The following is a 20,106-nucleotide window of genomic DNA, read 5'->3' as shown; positions in this document are numbered from 1 at the left end:
CATGCCCGAGGTAGAGAGGACTAAATGGTTGCCCAGTGGTCAGGTTCTTCAGATGAAACCTCATTTCAAGATGACATTTTGTATTTCATCTTTAAGATGAAGTTCCCAAAGTCTGCACGAGAAGAGAGGCTCAGACTCAAGGTTACTTGAGGTCCAGTGTGAAGATTTCACAGTCACTGATGTTTTGCTGGTAGTGGTTCACAGCCATATACCAGGACATTTTGGAGTACTTGCTTTCTTCCACTAAGAAGCTCCATGGAGACCCCCCTTTCATTTTCCAGAAGGACTCTGAACCAGCCAACAATGTTTTGACTGACTAGTCTACCCTAAACCACATAATGTATTACCAAGTGGAAGATGAGAGACACGGCAACAAACAAGCTGTAGGCCACAATCAGAGCAACCTAGGGGTCCTTAACACCTCAGCATGTCCAGGATGATCACCTCCATGCCACACCGCATTAATGCAGTAATAATGCAAAGAAGCCCCACTGCTGAGTGATTATTTGCAGTTGGCAAAATAATTTTATTGGTCTAATTTAGTTATGAGAAACTGAATTTTAAGTTTTTATTAGTTGAAAGTCTTCATTCTAGAAAAGAACACTAAATATATCACCCTGTGAGCAATAAATCTAAACAGATGTTAAACTGAATGACAGAAATTGAAATTTCTATGATATTCCAGTTTATTGAAATGAACCTGTATTTGCTGTTGAAACCGTCAACTTTTTGTTCTGTTTTAATTCCAATAGAAAGAACATCTGACCCAATGCTTCTGTGATCATCTTTCCTGTCCTCAAAACTCCCAGCTGGTCCATAGAAATGGACTCTCAATGCGACCCTGGTTCTGCTGGTGGCTTTTCCTGTTAAAAGTCGAGCGTTTCTTTTCCATCGTCGCACTGTTTGCATGTATGGACTGGTTTCCCTAGACAACCTTACAATGATTGGACTTTTAGGATGCGTTTTCTAAGATTTGGATGGGCCAAAACTATATGCAACGTGCTTTCAGTCTAAACCAGTTTTAACTGGATAAGATATACACTAACTACCCACTGGTAGATGGACAGACTTTTTAAATGCAAGAACTACAGCATCACTAGTCCAAGAACGTCACGGGCCAAATGAAGTTGGTCCTTCCAACACACCTAAACCAGGGGGATATTAAGATGGCATGGAAAAATGACTAGATAAAGTGCCTCTTACATTTAGTTCAACAATAAGGTATACATTTATAGGAACATTTTTAGTGTTGCATTGATAGAAATGGACATGGTCTAAAACACAAAATGGAAATGGTCTCAAAAAACAAAGTGAAATTGAAAACAAGTAATGTGATTGGCTGTCAGTTAATTCACTGACAGATCTGTACAAAGATGAAACTAGAAACAGTTTTGCTACTGAATAAAACATGTTGCTGCAAGCTTAAGAGGCCAGTCTAAAGTTCACACTGAGACTGACCATTATGTACAAAAGAAGTGCAGCTATGTGAAATTTACCTCATGTTACAAACATCCATCCAGACTGACTCAGAAACAGTTCAGCAAAAAAGTCACTAAAAGAACTCTTTACACATTCTTCTCAGCAGGATCCAAACTCTTCAATCCACTTCTCGTACTTCTCCAGGTCAGCAGCTGAGACAGACTTGGAGACTTTCTTCAGAGCTGACTCAAAGTCCTCCATGGTGGTTGGCATGTGCATCTCGTCGCGGGAAAGGTTACGGATCTCCTCTGGGGTGAGACCCTCGATCCTGCGCCTCATCGCCATCAGAGAAGCATCTCTAAAACATCAAGCAGCAATTAGTCATTAAAATGCTCAGATTTTAGTTTCACCACTAATGAAACTCAATGAAAGTATGTCTACTGGCAGTAGACTAACATTTGTTAAAAAAAAAAAAAAAAAGCTGCCATAAGTTAAAAAGGCACAGATAAGACTACAGGCACGTCTTGAAACCATCAAAACCTGGATGACCTAAAATGTTCTGCTTCTCAATCCAGACAAGACAAAGTAAAAAACCTTGGTGTTCTTTTTGACCAGGACATGCCATTTAAATCCCATTTTAAACAGGTTTCTAGGATTTCCTTTTTTCACCTCTGGAATATTGCCTAAATCAGTGCTTCTTTGTTCTCTTTGTGTCTCTGCTTTGTTCTATCAAACCCCCAGTCGGTCGTGGCAGACGGCCGCTCACACTGAGCCTGGTTCTGGTTCTGCTGGAGGTTTCTTCTTGTTAAAAGGGAGTTTTTCCTCTCCACTGTCACTACATGCATGCTCAGTATGAGGGATTGCTGCAAAGTCAACGCCAGTGACTGTCCACTGTCTCTACATGCTCATCCAGGAGGAGTGAATGCTGCAAGTCACTGACTGGATGCAATCTGCTGGATTTCTTTAGAAGACTTTAACTAATTTGAACAATGAACTGAACTTGGCAGCATTGTTTGATAACTAGGATCTATTGGAATATGTCATCGACACAGAATCTGTATGATTCAAATGAATTGACTTCGTAAAGTGCGTTGAGCCAACATGAGTTGTGAATTGATGCTATATAAAAAAACAGAATTAAACCGGGCTGAATCAAGAAGGGTCATGTAACAGGTGTGTAGGTGTGTGTGGTCTCTGCTGCAGTATGCCATTTATAAAAGCAGTCTGACCTGCACACATTAGTGATGTCAGCTCCGGAGTAACCCTCCAGCTGCTCTGCGATCTTGTCCAGGTCCACGTCACTGGCCAGCTCCAGCTCCTTCAGGTTGATCCGGAGCATCTCCACTCGCCCCTTAACTGCAAATATAAGGGTCAGTATGAACAGAGCAGCCTGGAAACTCATCTTTCTACAACCAGAAGGTTTAGCAACCAGAGGACACTCAGGGCTAAACAGTGACTCAGAGGACAGAGTCACTGAAAAAATGTCTGATCTTGCTTTTGACCTTACTGAGCAATCCTCTTTTTTATATGAACATGGGGTGTTTTCTATGGTAAATAATACAGGAGAGTTAATAATTGGAATTAAACAAAAGGACGTCTCAGGGAAATATAGATTTCTTCCAAATGTCCTCAAATTTGGATTCCATCACAAATATATCATAAATGATATAATACCATCTATACTTGGTATGTTAGGTTTAAGTCATTTCCTTGTAATTGCTTTTAATGCAGCTAAACTCGGTTCTCCAAACAGATATTTAGTTTTAACATTTACAGTAGTTGAGCTCATAAACCCAAAAATAACTTCCCCACAGTTAAAGGTAATACATGTTTCAAATATAGCCACTAGTTCTGTAAATATCTTTTATCTTTGGACAGGCCCAAAACAATTGTTATTGATTGGCTTCCTGGGAACAACATATCCTCCAACATCTGGAAGAACCAGAATGGTGGCCTTGCTGAACTGGTATAATGAAGTACCCAATGAGACATTTCCATCCAAATGATCTCCATAAGTTCAAACAGGATATCCTCCACTGAAATCCACAGTATTTCATTCAGGTAGATGAAATACTGAAAGGCAGGAATTGGAATCCCAAAGAGGTCACTATTATTGAGACAGTGTAGTCTTTTCAACATCTGAAAACTCTTTAGTGTTGCCTGGTTTCAAAAGAAAAGTACAATATGGGGAGAAGCCCATGTTAAACCACCTCCTATGATTGGCATGCATCGTATATTTGGGGTAAAATCCTCATCATAACAGCACCATTTCAGGATCTTTGCGTCTATAATCAAAATTTTTAGTTAAAACGGTCCCAGATAAGCTGAGCCATATTTTTTCCAGTTTCCATCAGTTCTTTCGTCTCGTCTCCTAACCTTGCTTGGATTGGAACCGACCCAGATTGCTTTATAATCAGGGATTCTTAACTAGGCTGATATGTGCCAATCATTTAGTCAGGGAAGTGTCAGTCCACCCATGAACTGAGAAATATTCCATTGGTAGCTTGTATTAACATTTTATTACAACAAACCCAGCTTCATGTACAAATGTATATTTTGTAGCAAAACGATTATAATTCTAAGTTCCCATTGGTCAATAGATGCAGCAGAACCTCTGCAGTAAACTTAAAGTTAAATTGTTTGTCATTGCAATGCTGTAATCCAATTCCCTTTGGCAGCTCGAGGTGTTATTCACAGCCAAACATCTGTGACCAAATTCCAGACAAGAGAAATTTATGCATTATGACTATTAGCAAGTGGCCATGTGCTGGTCTGAGCTCAGAGTAATGTTAGAAAAGAAGAAGGGTTTTCCTCTACACCTCCTGAATTTTGCAGCAGACAAAGCAAAAATTACCCTGGTCCTCTAATCGTGATGCATCTTGACCAAACATGACAGATTGTTCTAGTTAGAACAGAAACATACAGTGGTTTCAACTGGCCAGCTGATATATTTAACAATATTTTCCAAGTAGGGATGGGCGATGTGGAGTTTATTTTGATATGTTGGAGCATTTTATGGCAAGGACAGTAAAAGTGACGGTGCTTTGGCTTTAAATCAAACAGATGTTGCTCTAAAACAAAAATAAAAAATACAACTACTGACACCTCCTACAATAAGTAGTGCAAGCGTGCTGCTAGACATCACCTAATGCTGATTACAGTCATACTCTGAAACATGAGTTTTTATAAATTGCAATCCTTAAAAAGGTTTGTGACAGAGCCAAGCAAAAGTATTCATACCCCCGTAACCTCTCATTTTGTCATGTTACAACAAATATATGTTATTGGGATCATATATGACAGACTAACACAATGCTGTGAATATTTGTGAAGTAGAAGGAAAGTGATACATGGACAAAATAGTCCACCAGTGTGTCCTTGAATTTCAGTAGAAATCCAGCTGTTCTGCTAAGGCAAGACCCTGTATTATTACAGCATGACCAATTCTTCAAAGGCTTTTTAATCACCTCCCAGTAAACAATAGAAAACTGCTGATTAGCATTTCCATGGTAAAGGCCTGCGACTACTGGATCCTGGCTTTAAAACCACCATCTTAATATTTGTTTTGTTTTAAAAGGACTTGAGATCATTTTACATACGTTTTCATTTTATTCTTTAAAAAACATACTAACTGTTATATTAAAAGAAGGCAACTTTCTGCTGGTCCTCAGGTCTCTGCTGAGATCAGCTTTTATGCGACCCACTCTGCTACTTTTCTCTCAGGATGGGAAGATCGGAGCTCATTTGCATTCATTTTAACAGCCCAGAGGAGAAAGAGTACTACAAGAAGGTGTAAAAACAGGGGGTGTGAGGAATTTGACGGCCACAGAGTTCTGTTTAATCCATGGAGCTCAGGACACTGGTTTCCATGTAAACACCTCCGATCAGACTACCTTTAATTCAACTGATCACATTTCACAGCCACTTTCTGGCAGATTTACTTGAAGGCAGAGGGATGTAAATCCTCTTCTCCAGCCGTCTCCTCAGGGCCTCGTCAATGTCCCAGGGGAAGTTGGTAGCAGCAAGCACCATCACCATCTTTGATGGATCATCGTTCTCTGAAGCTCCGCCCACCCCTGCACCAGAGCCAAGATAACAGAAAAAGATGCTGATAAACAATGCAGTGGATTTAAATAAGTGGAAAGCAGCCATTAAACATTCAAACTAGGCCAGGTTTCAGGCATTGTAAATTAGCTCACTATGACATTAGTTACTGCTTAACATATACATGAAAGTACTACCATCCATTTGGACCAGCAGTTCTGCCTTGACCCTTCTACTGGCCTCATGTTCCTCTGAAGTTCCTCTGCGGCTGCACATGGAGTCGATTTCATCGATGAAGATTGTTGTGGGAGCATAATAGCGTGCCTGAAACAAAGATGAATAAATGAAAGGGAGCATTGAAGGCCACGAGGCTCGTGGTAATACAGACTAAAACAAGAATTAGGCGTTTTTCCAAAGTGATTTTTTTAGATACCTCAAAGGGGTTACATTTAGTAAAACTTACCAAAGCAAGGTCAGATACAAGGCCAGAGTATAATAGAGACACACACACAGAGCAGCCAGTCAGCTTGATTCAAACTCAACCTTACCATTTCAAAAAGAAGGCGAACCAGCTTCTCAGACTCTCCTCGGTACTTCGAGGTTAGAGTAGATGAGGACACGTTGAAAAAAGTAGTCCTGCATTCAGTAGCTACTGCCTTGGCCAAAAGAGTCTTCCCCGTGCCAGGAGGCCCAACCATCAGCACTCCCTGAGGAGGAAATGAACAATCATGTCAAAGTAAGATGGAAGAAACACAAACCGTGTTCAGAAACACAGTCAGTGAAGTTTGTTCATGATTGGCTGGAGTTCTGTGACTTTTTCTGTTGTCAACTTGAGACTTTTTGGAAGACGGCAGAAGGAACAGGGACATAAAACAATGTTTCCACAGTGAGAAACTGAGCCACAGATGTTTAGGACAAGTTGATCGATAAGTCTGCATATCTTGCATTCAGGCTGGTGTATACATACATTTCCTGTCTTGGTACCTGTAATAAAATACATCCCTTGGAATATACTTCAATGGAAAAACAGAAGGAATAAAACTAAAGTTTCTGTAGAGTGCCAGGTGTTGTACTTTTGATTTTCACCCAGCTAAGTAGGCCATATTGTTAAGACAATTGACCCGCCCAGATATTTTTTAGCATTCAGATGTCAGATCTCATCTCAGTCTTATAGTCATGTATCTGCTACATTTTAATCTGATCTGTTTCATATGAGTTTAGGGTAGAGTAAAGCTCACGATAGTTTGAAATGGCTTTTATCTGATCCATGCAGATGAGCTCAGCCCACTATTCCAAATCAAAACAAAGAACTGATCAAATGTATTATGATTCTACAGATCGTGAGCTAAAAAGGACCATTTATACAACATAATTAAAAATACCAGCATCTTCATTTTTCTTTACAACATTTAGTGAAAAAAGAAAAAGCTTGATTTAGCATTCCTAAGAATCACTGATAGTTATACAGCCACCTTCAGAGAACTGCTTCCCATCTGTGTTAAGATGGACTCATCCAACCTCTGGTATCCATAGTACCTGGTATGTGATAAACCTGAACCCAAAGTAGTAGTGGGTGGTGGGTAGACCAGTGTTTTGTTTTGTCCTGGAGAGGCCACAAACGCCCTGGTTCAAATCCCACAGCCTGCCACTCTGGGTCCCTGAGCAAAACCTTTAACCCCTGAATGCTCCCCAGGTGCTGCATAATGGCAGCTCACTAAGGGATTGGTTAATGGCAGAGGATAATTTCTCTATTGTGAGATCAATAAAGTAAAATGCATTAAAAAAATATTTTGAGTAAAACAAAATTCGGGATGTACCGATCAATATTAATATTGTTGTTATGGCCAATAACCGATTCACTAAAAATAAAATGACACAAACAGCACTGACATTGCTTCTCACAGTCACACACCTAAACAAATACCACATGGCCAACCTCCTCCTCCTCCCAAAACACAAACAAGATGGAGATAGACATCGGTCATTAATATCGGCCCAGTTTTCCTTATAAAACAGATACAGCAATAAAAAAAGACCAACATTGGCTGATGTAATGCTGACATATCAGAAATCCCTGTGAAAAACTGAAAGTTTATGCCAAGTTAGTTTGTGCACGCTCCTGCCAGAGAGTCCACATCTCAACCTGCAACTGATGGGGAGAGAGAGAGAATACCAGCAACACCTTAGAGAACAACAAAGAGACATTTAACATTTGGAACATTTTCTATGATCATTTTGATCATATAGAGACTTCTCTTTAATAAAAATAAATACCACCATCTGTCCTTCAGAGCAGTACCTTCCATGGTCTCCTGATGCCTTTGAAGAAAGCTGGCATCCACATCGGAAGCACGACCGCTTCTTTCAGGAGTTTCTTGGCATCTTCCAAATCAGCAATGTCATCCCTAAAAAATAAAGATATGAAAACCTGCACAAATGTCTTAAACAGTCAGTAACATGCAACTTGTGTTTCTTTGCATCTTTGACGAGCGCAATTAAACAAAATAGATGTGACAAGGTTCAGCATAACCTAAACTACTTTACCTAACCCAAATTCCTGCAGTTCAGAGCCCCTAAAGAATTAAGTCTGAAATCCTGATAATGAGCTTAACAGATCCAGCTAGATGAGGCAGACTTTTGTTCAGATACAGCTGAACTCAGTCAGTGTTCAAAAATAAAACATTTGCAAAGGATCTACTCACCATTTTACATTTGGATTCTGAGATATAATGTCTCTCTCTAGTGCTTCCACCAGGTCTTTGTCATATCCTGTTCCATCAAACTTTTTCACTTCTTTCTCCTGCACATTAAAATAAAATCATATTTACTCTTCAGTTCACCCAGTGCAACCCCTTCATCTGAAGGAAAACTGGAATAACAGGCCAGCCGTGAGTAAACAAGCAGCATTGACACCGTTTGAACTATAAAAGGCATTGTTGAAACCTGAAAGCAGTGTTCTTTGCAACTACTCCATGCTGATCACCTTGTCATCCTTTGCTTTGGCAGCAGCTTCCTTCCCCTCCTTTGATTCCTTCTTTTCTTTGCCCTTGGAGACCCTGCTTCTGTCCCCGTTGGCCCCTCGCGGTGACTGCTTCTGATGGGGCCTCACAGCTGCACTCAGCCGGTTGTTTAAAGGTTTACTCTCCTTATGAAAGTTAGAACGCCTGACGGGACCAGGAGAATGTCTGCGACAGCAGGAGAGATGATGCCAACAATTTAACTGAAATAATAAAGCTGCAAGCTGTGACAGTGGGCCCTCAGCAGCAGAGGAAAGGTCACTGGCTTTGTGAGAACATGAACTCAGACAGACGCAATTACCAAGTCATGGCCGTCCGCCTACACAGACACGCCAGGCAAGGATTTATCAGCGAAGCATCATGCTAACTCAGGAGGAGCTGCATATATCCACTACTCAGCTAGAAGAACATGTCAACAACACAACTAATAGTCAGGCACTTAAATCTACAAGAAGCCTCGTCTCGAAGGCACTGTGGTCAGAGGGGACCAAAACATCCCTTTTTGGCTAACAGACAATTTAAAGTGTAGTTTTCATTTCCCCATATTTATCCGGATCTGGCAAACAAGTAAAGCAAATTCCAGACTTGAAGTGTGAGTAGGAACCCTGCGCCATCACTGTGGGAGAGAAGCTGGTGAGAGGATGAAAGCAGCTAAAGACCAGCTGCAAAAGCCATTAGTCTAAGGTGGAGATTCACATTCTATCAGGGCAGTGATGACCCTAAACATACAGCCACATTTACCATGGAATGGTACATTACAATCATATGGCCCAGTCAAAGCCCAAACTGAAATCAAATTGAGAATTTGTGGCAACTCTTAAAATATTTTTTTTTTTTTATTTGAGCCATTTTGCAAAAAAAAGGGCAAAAGACTAAACCAATCCAATCTCTGGATGTGCAAAGATGGTAGAGGCGTTCCCCTCTAAGACCTACATGTAAATGTCCAAGGAAAGGTGATTCTGTGAAGCATAATCTAAGCAAGACTGAGTGCAAAGGAACCCCACTCTTTAGATTTGTCTTGAAAAAAGATTGAAACCAATGTATCGTTTTAATGGCACTTCAACATAAGCAATCCTCTGTGTTGGCCTATACACCGAGGTTGGTGGTTGTGTTATAAATGATGGTCCACGGGTAGAAATATTATAGTAAGGCTCTAAGTGCATGAAAGGTCACACGTGTATCCAATTAGTAGATACAGTGTGGGAGCAAATGTGATTGGTTTAGGTTAGAGCTGAAGAATACATTGAATAAACAGTCTTCATCGTGATAACATCAGCGTGTGGAGTATCACGCTCACCAAGGAATGCTTAGCTGGACATTTCATTTCATGCGTCAGACATCCACCCATCATATCAGTTGGATTGACTGCAACTGGTTTTAATGTCCATGATGGCTGATGTGTTAAAGCTCATGGAGAATGTTGGGACATTGTGTAATGTGAAGAAAGAAAAGACGCAGGAAAATGTGAGTTATTAGTTATTAATATCATCATTGCAGTTCTCAGCATTGGTATCACAATGGCAAGTTGTCCTGATAGAGCAGCCCTACTTCATGTCGACTAAAACCAAACATCATCCGCATAGAGGTACACCATCAAACTCACCAACTCCCTGTGTCGCCAGGTGCCCTCTAGTGGAGTCATTTGGTACTTCATCAAGAAGGACTACCAGGTAAATAAACTGACATGTTAGTTACCTACCGAGATGTAAGGTTAGGAAAATAGTATACATCATTTTTCTGAAGATTTCACATATAATCAATGGTTATGAAACAATAATTAGTTCTGAGGTCAATTAGTGTCAGGGAGAAAATCTCCGTAAACACTGAAACAGAGAGAGAGAGAGAGCGAGAGAGGATCATTTGACTGAGACCTAATCATGGTGAATAAAGACTGTTACCAAATAACTGAATGAGGAGCTTAAAGTACTCCTTGTATGTTATTGAGAAAATGTAATACCTTGGTTCCACATGCGCTGGCCTCATTTCAAAATCATCATGGTTAGCGGGTTTAGCGGGTGCTGTGTCCAGCTGAAAGCTCTTCAGGGTCGACATTATGTCCTGAACCTGTCGGTTCTCTTCATTAATCTCTTGCCACAGCTAAGAAACAGACATACAGATGAGTTAAGCCAGGATCCATCCCTGGTAGAGATGTACTGATTGGGCTTTTTCCGGCTGTTAGACAGAGTTCTGCTTTCTTCATGAGGTTAGACTAAGGACTCCTCACACAAAGTAGAAAAAAATTGCTCTGCAACAACTTCTGAGTTTTTTTTTGTATCCAACAGAAAATTAGGGAATTACAAGATTATAGATATATAAATCTATGCATCAAAGTCCCTAACATTTATCTGCTTTATTAATTAAAAGAAAAACAAGTGCAATTGAATGCATGCTGTTGGTTGATAGGCCACCAATCACAAATATCAAAGCGAAGACTAGCCAACTTCAAAATCTGGTCAGCTGATTAGTTCATTTCTACTTTCTGGAATGTTTTCAGCACCAAGAGGAAAACATTTACCTGCTGCCATCTCTGCTGAACGCTGCTGTCCAGCACAGTGTACATATATTTCTTGATCTGTTCCAGCAGCCCATGGTAGAGAACACTGGCTGAGCTGTAGTTTCCAAGTAAAGCATACTCTCGAGCCAGCTTCACGTTCTCGCTGATCTCTCGTAGACTCATGCTGCGGTAGAAGCGAAGCTTAGTGACAGACCTGTTCATGACCTTACTTTAAAATGACATGCTTTTCAAGACCATACACACATAGATATAACCTTAACCTGTGGCACAGACTGAGGGGTCCTCATATATTCCCACATAGCCAAGAACATGATTAGAATGATACAAAACTTAAAATAAGAACCTTTTATACCATCAGCTTTAATAGGGTCTACATGAATAATTTTCCTAGTATATAGCTTTAAAAAGACTTAAGAGATCTAAACAAATATAATAAGTCACAATCTGGAAATTTGGGATAGGAGAAGCAAAAAGCATTTCATCCTTGCCTTCAAAATATTATGACAAAGCTACAGGTGCCAGTATATTGCATCACCAAAGTCACATGACAACTGAAGTGACATCACAACTGGGGGCATGGTCAGCATCAAACTTGATGGACCCCATAATGTACTTTATGTAAAAATAAAGATTTATACGTCGTAAACAGTACCAGTCAAAGGTTTGGACACAACTCATTCAGTTGGTCTTTATTCGCTCTGGGAACTCCTTCCAGACTGTTAGAAAACCATTCCATTCCAGATCACTGCCTCATGAAGCTCATGGAGATAAAGCCAGCAGCGTGCAAAGCAGTGATCAAAGCAAAGGGAGACTAATTTGAAGAATCTAAAATAGAAAAGATATTTTGAGTAATATATATTTTTTGTTTGCTACATAAGTCTGTATACTTTCACTTCATAGTATTGATGTCTTCACTATTTATCTACAATGTGAAGAGCAAAAATAAATAAGAAAATTCTATTGAATGACAAAGGTGTCTCCAAACCTTTGTCTGGAAGTGTATGATTTAGTAATATATAAAAACTTTTTAAAATAAGTTTTCTTTCTTTTTTTTATTCTAACTTTTCTTGTTCAAAACTACCAGATGTGGTGTTTAAGACAGCATGTTTCAGGTCATTTATAAGTATTTATAAAAAGGACATCAAATGAAATATGGGCACATAAAAACTGATCAAAGAAAATAAAATGAGCGTTAAGGTATTTATTTTCACAGACAAAGACAGAACAGATGAAAGTGCAAACATCGTGGGGAAAACAGAGAGGTCTCATTAAAAGGCTGCATTATGAAGAGCAGCAGATCTAACCATCAACCTAACAGCTGTAAGGATCCGACCACACCGACAACTGTCCAAAATACCCAAACACGTCAAGAACTGCTTTCATGATTGGTCAACAATTGTTAGCCATAATTTCAAAATATAAACACTTCATTTTTTTTTTTATCCACATAAAGTGAGGCGACACCTCAAAGATCTCAAAAATGTTTTGACATGGTTCATTTTTTTTAACTTGATGCCACGAAGGAGCTCAGAACGTGTAGTTAATAAAAAAGCCGCAACTTCTGAATCCTCCCTGCGGTTCTGTTGGGTTTCCACATGAAGACAGACAAGTGAACAAGCTTGTGTTGGTTCCGCGCAGCCCAGCCTCGCCCAGCAGATAACTGTTTGTGTCCAAATAAAACTAAAGCCAACAGAGACAGGATGGAAAGTCTCCGTGAAGAACCGCCTGCTTGTTAGAAGAAACATTAGCATGGCCAGAGGTTGATGTTAATCACAACCAACAGCTCACTTCAAGTCAGACGAAGCCTTCTTCTCCCGTACAAAAAACGCTTTATTTACTAAAGTCAATGAGAACCGAACCAGAACCAATCCACCAACCTGTTCCGAGAGAAGTTTATACTCCAGTTTCCTCATGGACCCACACACTTCTCAGCCTGACTATTGGTTGACCGAAGCGCTTCAAACTGACGCTGTTCGAGACATTTATAGCTCACTTCATCACGGAAGTCACGTTCCTCCGCGTTCAAACTCAGCCGAAGTTTAGACTTCCGCTCACGACTTTCAAAATAAAACAATTTCAAATAGGACTCATCATTCTCAATCAGAACCAACTGTTTGGGCAAAGTTTTTATATTTTCCAGCCACAGCCGCCGGCCCAAGACCGTGTGGGGCCGGAACCAGAATCGAGTTTAGGACCTCCCTTCAAGTTAAGGGGACAGTTCAGAATTGTTTTAGACGATTTTGTGCAAACGTATCAGTTTCTTTACCAATAATAGACAAATAAAGAAATTCTCAAAGCGATTAAAGGTCAGACTGAGCCCCAGTGTCAGCTAAATTGGACAATTTGAAAAATAACTTAAACTGAAAGAGTTCATATCCTTGGAATAAAATGCTATTTTAATGGATGTTAAATGTCTAAACTTTGTTAGGTTTGATGTAGTGTTCTCATCTGAAAAATGTCCATGTTACTCTAGTTTAATGTTCCATTGGTTGCTAGCTGAATCAACCCTCCCCACTGCGCAAAGAGACGTTGAAACGACGTAACTTCCAAGTCATTTTTGCAATTTGGGTCCCCTGAAGGTGCAGACTGTGACGTCAGACGAAGTCTTTTTCCGGCGTTTACCGAACGTCTAGTTTTTTTGACGTCTTCAGCACCGCCAAATGTAGTGCAAATGTGGTCGCTGTATACGTCTTTTCTACGTCAAATTGGAACTTATTTCAGACGGTGGGATGCTGCTTCTATGCGGTTCCTAATCACATTCCACCCACAGCTGTATTTGATTATCCCATCGGCAGATAACTGGAAACACTAAAGGTATAAGGCGTTTCCAGTTCAAACCTGCTGCTGAGTCCAATAAAGCTAGAAAAATAGTACCCGTTTGGTTTACAAATAAGTCTTCACTCATTTAAAGTTATAATCTTTATTTTTGTTATTGATATAACAGGTTGCCTATTGGCTGCAAAACAAAAACATTTACACACACCACACAGCAAATATAAAAAAGAACATCCATTTGCAACTTTTTTAAAATTGGACTCATAAGTTTCTTATTAACACCGTTTTTACAACCAAAAAAGTATATCCAAATACAAATATAAAATTCCACAGCCCTAATCAGTCCTGAGTGATGTGGAGTCCATCACTGCTAACTTCACAGACCATAATTTCAAAAAATACTAACAATCCCTTTAAGCCCATCCCTTACAGCCAGCCAGCTTTTTTAAATTCCCCAAACTAGACGTTTTATCAAAGTAACAGAGTGAAAACATGGTCATTTGACCATTTTATTCATTAGCCCCGAGGTGATGTAAAGAGCGCAGCCTCGTAGTCAGGAGGGAACAACAGATTTAGACTGGTGTAAATTTGCACTTGCAGTGGATGGAAATAATTAACTAGTGATGAACATTTGCCATTTAATTCTTGGTAACCATGGCAGGGTCTCATGAAATTGGCAATTAACCCCGTAAATAACTAATTTCATTACTATGATCACATAAACTATAAACAAAACTATCAACAGATGAATACTTTCCTCTCGATGATGCAATAATACAGACATGGGACCCAAAGTGAACATTTTGGTCTACATACGAAGCACTGTGTGTGTATAAAGTTAGGAGTGATCCAACACTGAAATTAGTCTTATTATACTTCCTCACAGTGAAACATGTTGGTGGCAGCTTCATGCTGTGGGATAGAGTTCAAAGTTGATGGAAAGATGGTAGGACCTAAGGGCGATCCTTGAAGAAAAACCTGTTAGAGGCTATAAAAGACTTGAGAGTGGGGCTGAGGTTATGGATCCAGCAGGTCAAGGTCCCCACTCATGCACTCTGTGTCCAGTCCTGCTGTTTCTCCAGGACTGGACACAGACAGCATCAGGCTTCCTGACAGCACAGCAGCCAACCTGGGCAGTCTATCTAGAGTGTGTCCCAGTCTTATTTACAGAGTTAATACAATAACCTTTCGATATTCATTGTATTCTGAATATATAACAGCAAACACCGGATTTTATGGACAGTTTTGATCATTTCTTTGTAGAATACAGAAATAACTTTTAACAATATCCTGCACTCTTTACTGGAAAAAATTTCCTGCTCACTGTTGGTAAAGAGCAACAGGCAATGTCTTGTCTCCTCTCTTATAACTATGATCATAAAAAATGAGAACTTTATGCTCCAAACAGCACTAGGTGTTTTGTCCTGGTTGTCATTTACATTCATTTACATAAATACAGATGGCTTTTCTTTTGAATACACAACTTATATTTTGGCAAACTGGTTCCATGCAAAGGGTTGTTGTTTGCCTGGGAGCATAAGTTCAGATGTAAATCTGTCTTTGCTGGAACTTTGTGAATTTGGCACCTGCAACAACTGTAGTTTTTATACATCCTGCAGCTGCAAACCAGAGTCTTTATGTCATTAACATGTGTGTGGTTTTATTTATTTTATAATTAGCCATTTTCTTTCAACCTTTAGTGTTCATCTGAAGGATCTAACCAGAAAAGAGCAGATGTCCTGCAAGGCTGCACGATGTCCGGATTCATATTTATCATTTATTAAAGTAAGCTATTTCTAAATTAGTAAATACTTTTCTGTTACTATCTATTTTCTCCAACAGTTCTAGTAACCCAATACAAGTTTGACATGATTTGCATCTTTCTTTCACAGCATTGCTGTCTTAATCAAAGTCATTACCATGACTGTATGTAAGACAAGGCAAGTTTATTTGTATAGCGTCGTTCATACACAGAATAACTCAAACTGCTTTACAGGAAATACACAGACACAGAGATAAAAACTAAAAAAAACAAGAATGAAGCATAACATAAAAGGTTAAAAACATGTGACATAATGACATTATAGGACAGAAACATTAAAGTGACAACATAAAAAGCTGACGTGATAGAAAATGTGTAGCAGTCTTGGACCATTATGGGAAAGCTGCAGTAATCAATGTTTCTAGTCCTGATTTAAAGGTACCAACAGTTTCTGCACATCTCAGGCTTTTAAGGACTTTGTTCCAGAGCTGAGAAGCAGAAACTAAATGGTGCCTCAGGAACACAGACTGAGGAGTGATCTGAAGAGTGGAGGGTTTCACACGGCTCATACCTGACCAGCAACTCCGACATGTAGCCCCAAGATGATTCAATGTGTTTTAAACCATTAACAAGATTTTTAATTTCATTCTTTAACAAACAGGGAGCCAGTACAATGATTCTACTGTCCTATGATTCATTTGCCTGGTGTTTGTCAGGACTCAGACAGCAGCATGTTGTATGAGGTGCAGCCGCTTGATTGATTATTTCTCAGAGACCTGCATAGACATGTGGCCTATAAAGTAATCTAACTCAGTGCAGTTCAAAGCATGCACTAGTTTTTCTGCATCCTGTTTCAGTAGAAAAGACTCTATTTTGTCAATGTTTTATGTTGGCAGTGGGCTGATTCATTGAATTACTCATATACTAATAACTCCATTTCATTTCCAACCTTGCATTTTTGGGACCACAATAATAGTTTATTTTGGTCCCATCTAAACAACAATCATAGATATTTTGAACACACTGACTGTAAATGAACTGAACTTATATAGTGACTTTCCAGTCATACAGACCACTCAAAGTGGTCCCCCAAACATTCCCCCAATCGCACTCACATTCATTCACCAATACGCAGATCAGTAGGCAACTTGAGGTTAAGTGCCTTGCCCAGGGGCACATCGACACATGGTAGGAGGAAGCTGGAATTGAACCCACAACCTTCTGACTGCAAGGCTACTCTTCCTACTGAGCCACAGTCACCTCTGCTCCACACTTGCCTGTATGGACTCTGGTGTAGTGGTGACACAGAAATATAAAGCTGCCTGTCATTATCAGCATAGATACTTTAGAAGATGTTGCAATACCTGAAAATCTGGGCTAGTGGGATTACAGGTCCTTCTCAAAATATTAGCATATTGTGATAAAGTTCATTATTTTCCATAATGTCATGATGAAAATTTAACATTCATATATTTTAGATTCATTGCACACTAACTGAAATATTTCAGGTCTTTTATTGTCTTAATACGGATGATTGTGGCATACAGCTCATGAAAACCCAAAATTCCTATCTCACAAAATTAGCATATTTCATCCAACCAATAAAAGAAAAGTGTTTTTAATACAAAAAACGTCAACCTTCAAATAATCATGCACAGTTATGCACTCAATACTTGGTCGGGAATCCTTTGGCAGAAATGACTGCTTCAATGCGGCGTGGCATGGAGGCAATCAGCCTGTGGCACTGCTGAGGTCTTATGGAGGCCCAGGATGCTTCGATAGCGGCCTTTAGCTCATCCAGAGTGTTGGGTCTTGAGTCTCTCAACGTTCTCTTCACAATATCCCACAGATTCTCTATGGGGTTCAGGTCAGGAGAGTTGGCAGGCCAATTGAGCACAGTGATACCATGGTCAGTAAACCATTTACCAGTGGTTTTGGCACTGTGAGCAGGTGCCAGGTCGTGCTGAAAAATGAAATCTTCATCTCCATAAAGCTTTTCAGCAGATGGAAGCATGAAGTGCTCCAAAATCTCCTGATAGCAAGCTGCATTGACCCTGCCCTTGATAAAACACAGTGGACCAACACCAGCAGCTGACACGGCACCCCAGACCATCACTGACTGTGGGTACTTGACACTGGACTTCTGGCATTTTGGCATTTCCTTCTCCCCAGTCTTCCTCCAGACTCTGGCACCTTGATTTCCAAATGACATGCAGAATTTGCTTTCATCCAAAAAAAGTACTTTGGACCACTGAGCAACAGTCCAGTGCTGCTTCTCTGTAGCCCAGGTCAAGCGCTTCTGCCGCTGTTTCTGGTTCAAAAGTGGCTTGAACCTGGGGAATGCGGCACCTGTAGCCCATTTCCTGCACACGCCTGTGCACGGTGGCTCTGGATGTTTCTACTCCAGACTCGGTCCACTGCTTCTGCAGGTCCCCCAAGGTCTGGAATCGGCCCTTCTCCACAATCTTCCTCAGGGTCCGGTCACCTCTTCTCGTTGTGCAGCGTTTTCTGCCACACTTTTTCCTTCCCACAGACTTCCCACTGAGGTGCCTTGATACAGCACTCTGGGAACAGCCTATTCGTTCAGAAGTTTCTTTCTGTATCTTACCCTCTTGCTTGAGGGTGTCAATAGTGGCCTTCTGGACAGCAGTCAGGTCGGCAGTCTTACCCATGATTGGGGTTTTGAGTGATGAACCAGGCTGGGAGTTTTAAAGGCCTCAGGAATCTTTTGCAGGTGTTTAGAGTTAACTCGTTGATTCAGATGATTAGGTTCATAGCTCGTTTAGAGACCCTTTTAATGATATGCTAATTTTGTGACATAGGAATTTTGGGTTTTCATGAGCTGTATGCCAAAATCATCCGTATTAAGACAATAAAAGACCTGAAATATTTCAGTTAGTGTGCCATGAATCTAAAATATATGAATGTTAAATTTTCATCATGACATTATGGAAAATAATTAACTTTATCACAATATGCTAATATTTTGAGAAGGACCTGTATATAGATGTTGAATAAAAGCAGGCTGGAAATGGAGCCTTGAGGTACACCCACACCTGATCTGTTTGCTTTAATTTATAACTACCAGCTGACACACAGTAGTTCTAGACTGTCAAATATTACCAGGTAATCCTTCCCACTTTTCCAATCTGTCAGAATGTTATGGTCAACTTTATTCCCACATAAGGAGATAGGAACATTTTCATAAATGATTAGTAAAACAGTGCAATAAGGTGACTTTTACATAAATTCAGATTTTGTTGATTTTAGTGCAACCAACTTAGCCCTGAAGCGTGTACTGTTGTAAAAGCTATAGGGAGGGATGAAATTATTGGAAGCAATCCAAGATAAAGCAAACCCAGAAGCAAGTTAGCCTCACGGGGCTATTAGGTATTTTTTGATATTTTACAAAACAATTGGCAAATATAGAAATAAGCTTTAGGGTGTTTTTGGCAGCGTTCCAAATCCTGAGAAAAAAAAAATATCCTTCCACCTTATAAGGTTGAAAGACAGGATTATATACATGGATGTATGAATACGTTGCTACCATTAATACTGTAATTGTCTTCTTTTCTCCAGGTGATTCAATATCTGGTAGTTTTGCTTGTGCCTTGTCTTGTCATTAGAAAGGTGTACTGGTGCATCTCAGCAGAATATCATCACATTATCTTTTCAGCTCTTCAGTTCACAAAGGGAAACTTTTACAAAATGTATTTTACACAAGGTGATATATTTTAAGTACTTCTAATGAAGATAGCTTAGAGTTAGTGGAAACTCAAAAGTTGTTTTCTTAGAAAACTATTTCATGAAACCAATGTAAAAAAAAAAGAGATTTTAATACAGAAATGTGGGCCTAGTGAAAAGTAAGCCTATGTACTGTACTGTATATACTGTAATGATAGGGCAGTCATCTCTTAAAAAATACAAAGATTCTTCTTTTGAAGCTGATTCTAAAAAAATGTAGTTTATCCAATTCTGTGTGTATTTAATAAAAATGACATGTTGAGAATTATTGATAACCTTCTCAATAATATTTTTGCTATAATAATCAAACCTTATAACTGCAGAGGAGCTTTTTGATGATTTCCAATGGTGTTCTAACAATTTATCTTCCAGGTTGGGAGACTTCCTTGCCATCACCCTAATCTTTAACTCTCTACATATTATCCATCATAATTAAGTCACACCCTGGATGGACCACTCCAGAACATTTATATCACTTCCAGTCAGAAGACATTTTTAGTAAAATAAAAGCTTAGTGTAAACCTAAATCTGCCAGTAGTATAAATAATCTTAACTGTATGTACTCAATCTGCACATCTCCAAACCCATAAATGGGCTTTGCTTCACAATCCTCTCCAAGCTGTGGTTTGTGCATCAAATTTTTTCTTCCACTCATCTTTCAATTATTATGTTTGGATATAACAATCATCTTTTGCACCTTGGAGTCAAGTCAGCAGTCTTCCCTATGATTATGTAAACCATAATATAGCATTTCTGTATTATACTTTTATTGCTCATATATGATATGATTTTCCAAAATATGCATTTTTCGGGTTTTATTAGCTGTAAGA

The 20,106-nt window shown here is 39.6% G+C and overlaps 1 protein-coding gene across 1 annotated transcript; it reads right to left on the bottom strand.

Moving 5' to 3' along the window:
• Nucleotides 1-662: 662 nt before the first annotated feature.
• katna1 (katanin p60 (ATPase containing) subunit A 1) lies at nt 663-13,054 on the bottom strand. Its single transcript, XM_047387114.1, has 11 exons — nt 12,873-13,054; nt 10,996-11,158; nt 10,438-10,577; nt 8,447-8,648; nt 8,166-8,263; nt 7,763-7,868; nt 6,012-6,170; nt 5,661-5,787; nt 5,361-5,495; nt 2,649-2,775; nt 663-1,777 (listed from the first exon to the last, which is right to left on the bottom strand). Exons 2-11 carry the CDS (start codon nt 11,155-11,157, stop codon nt 1,579-1,581), a joined length of 1,455 nt encoding a protein of 484 aa, XP_047243070.1. The 5' UTR covers nt 11,158; nt 12,873-13,054; the 3' UTR covers nt 663-1,578.
• Nucleotides 13,055-20,106: the final 7,052 nt, after the last annotated feature.

The sequence above is a fragment of the Girardinichthys multiradiatus genome, chromosome 15 (assembly GCF_021462225.1).
Source record: "Girardinichthys multiradiatus isolate DD_20200921_A chromosome 15, DD_fGirMul_XY1, whole genome shotgun sequence".
Taxonomy (NCBI): domain Eukaryota; kingdom Metazoa; phylum Chordata; class Actinopteri; order Cyprinodontiformes; family Goodeidae; genus Girardinichthys; species Girardinichthys multiradiatus.
Note: the sequence above shows the minus strand (reverse complement) of the source record. Positions and strands in the feature narration are given on the sequence as shown.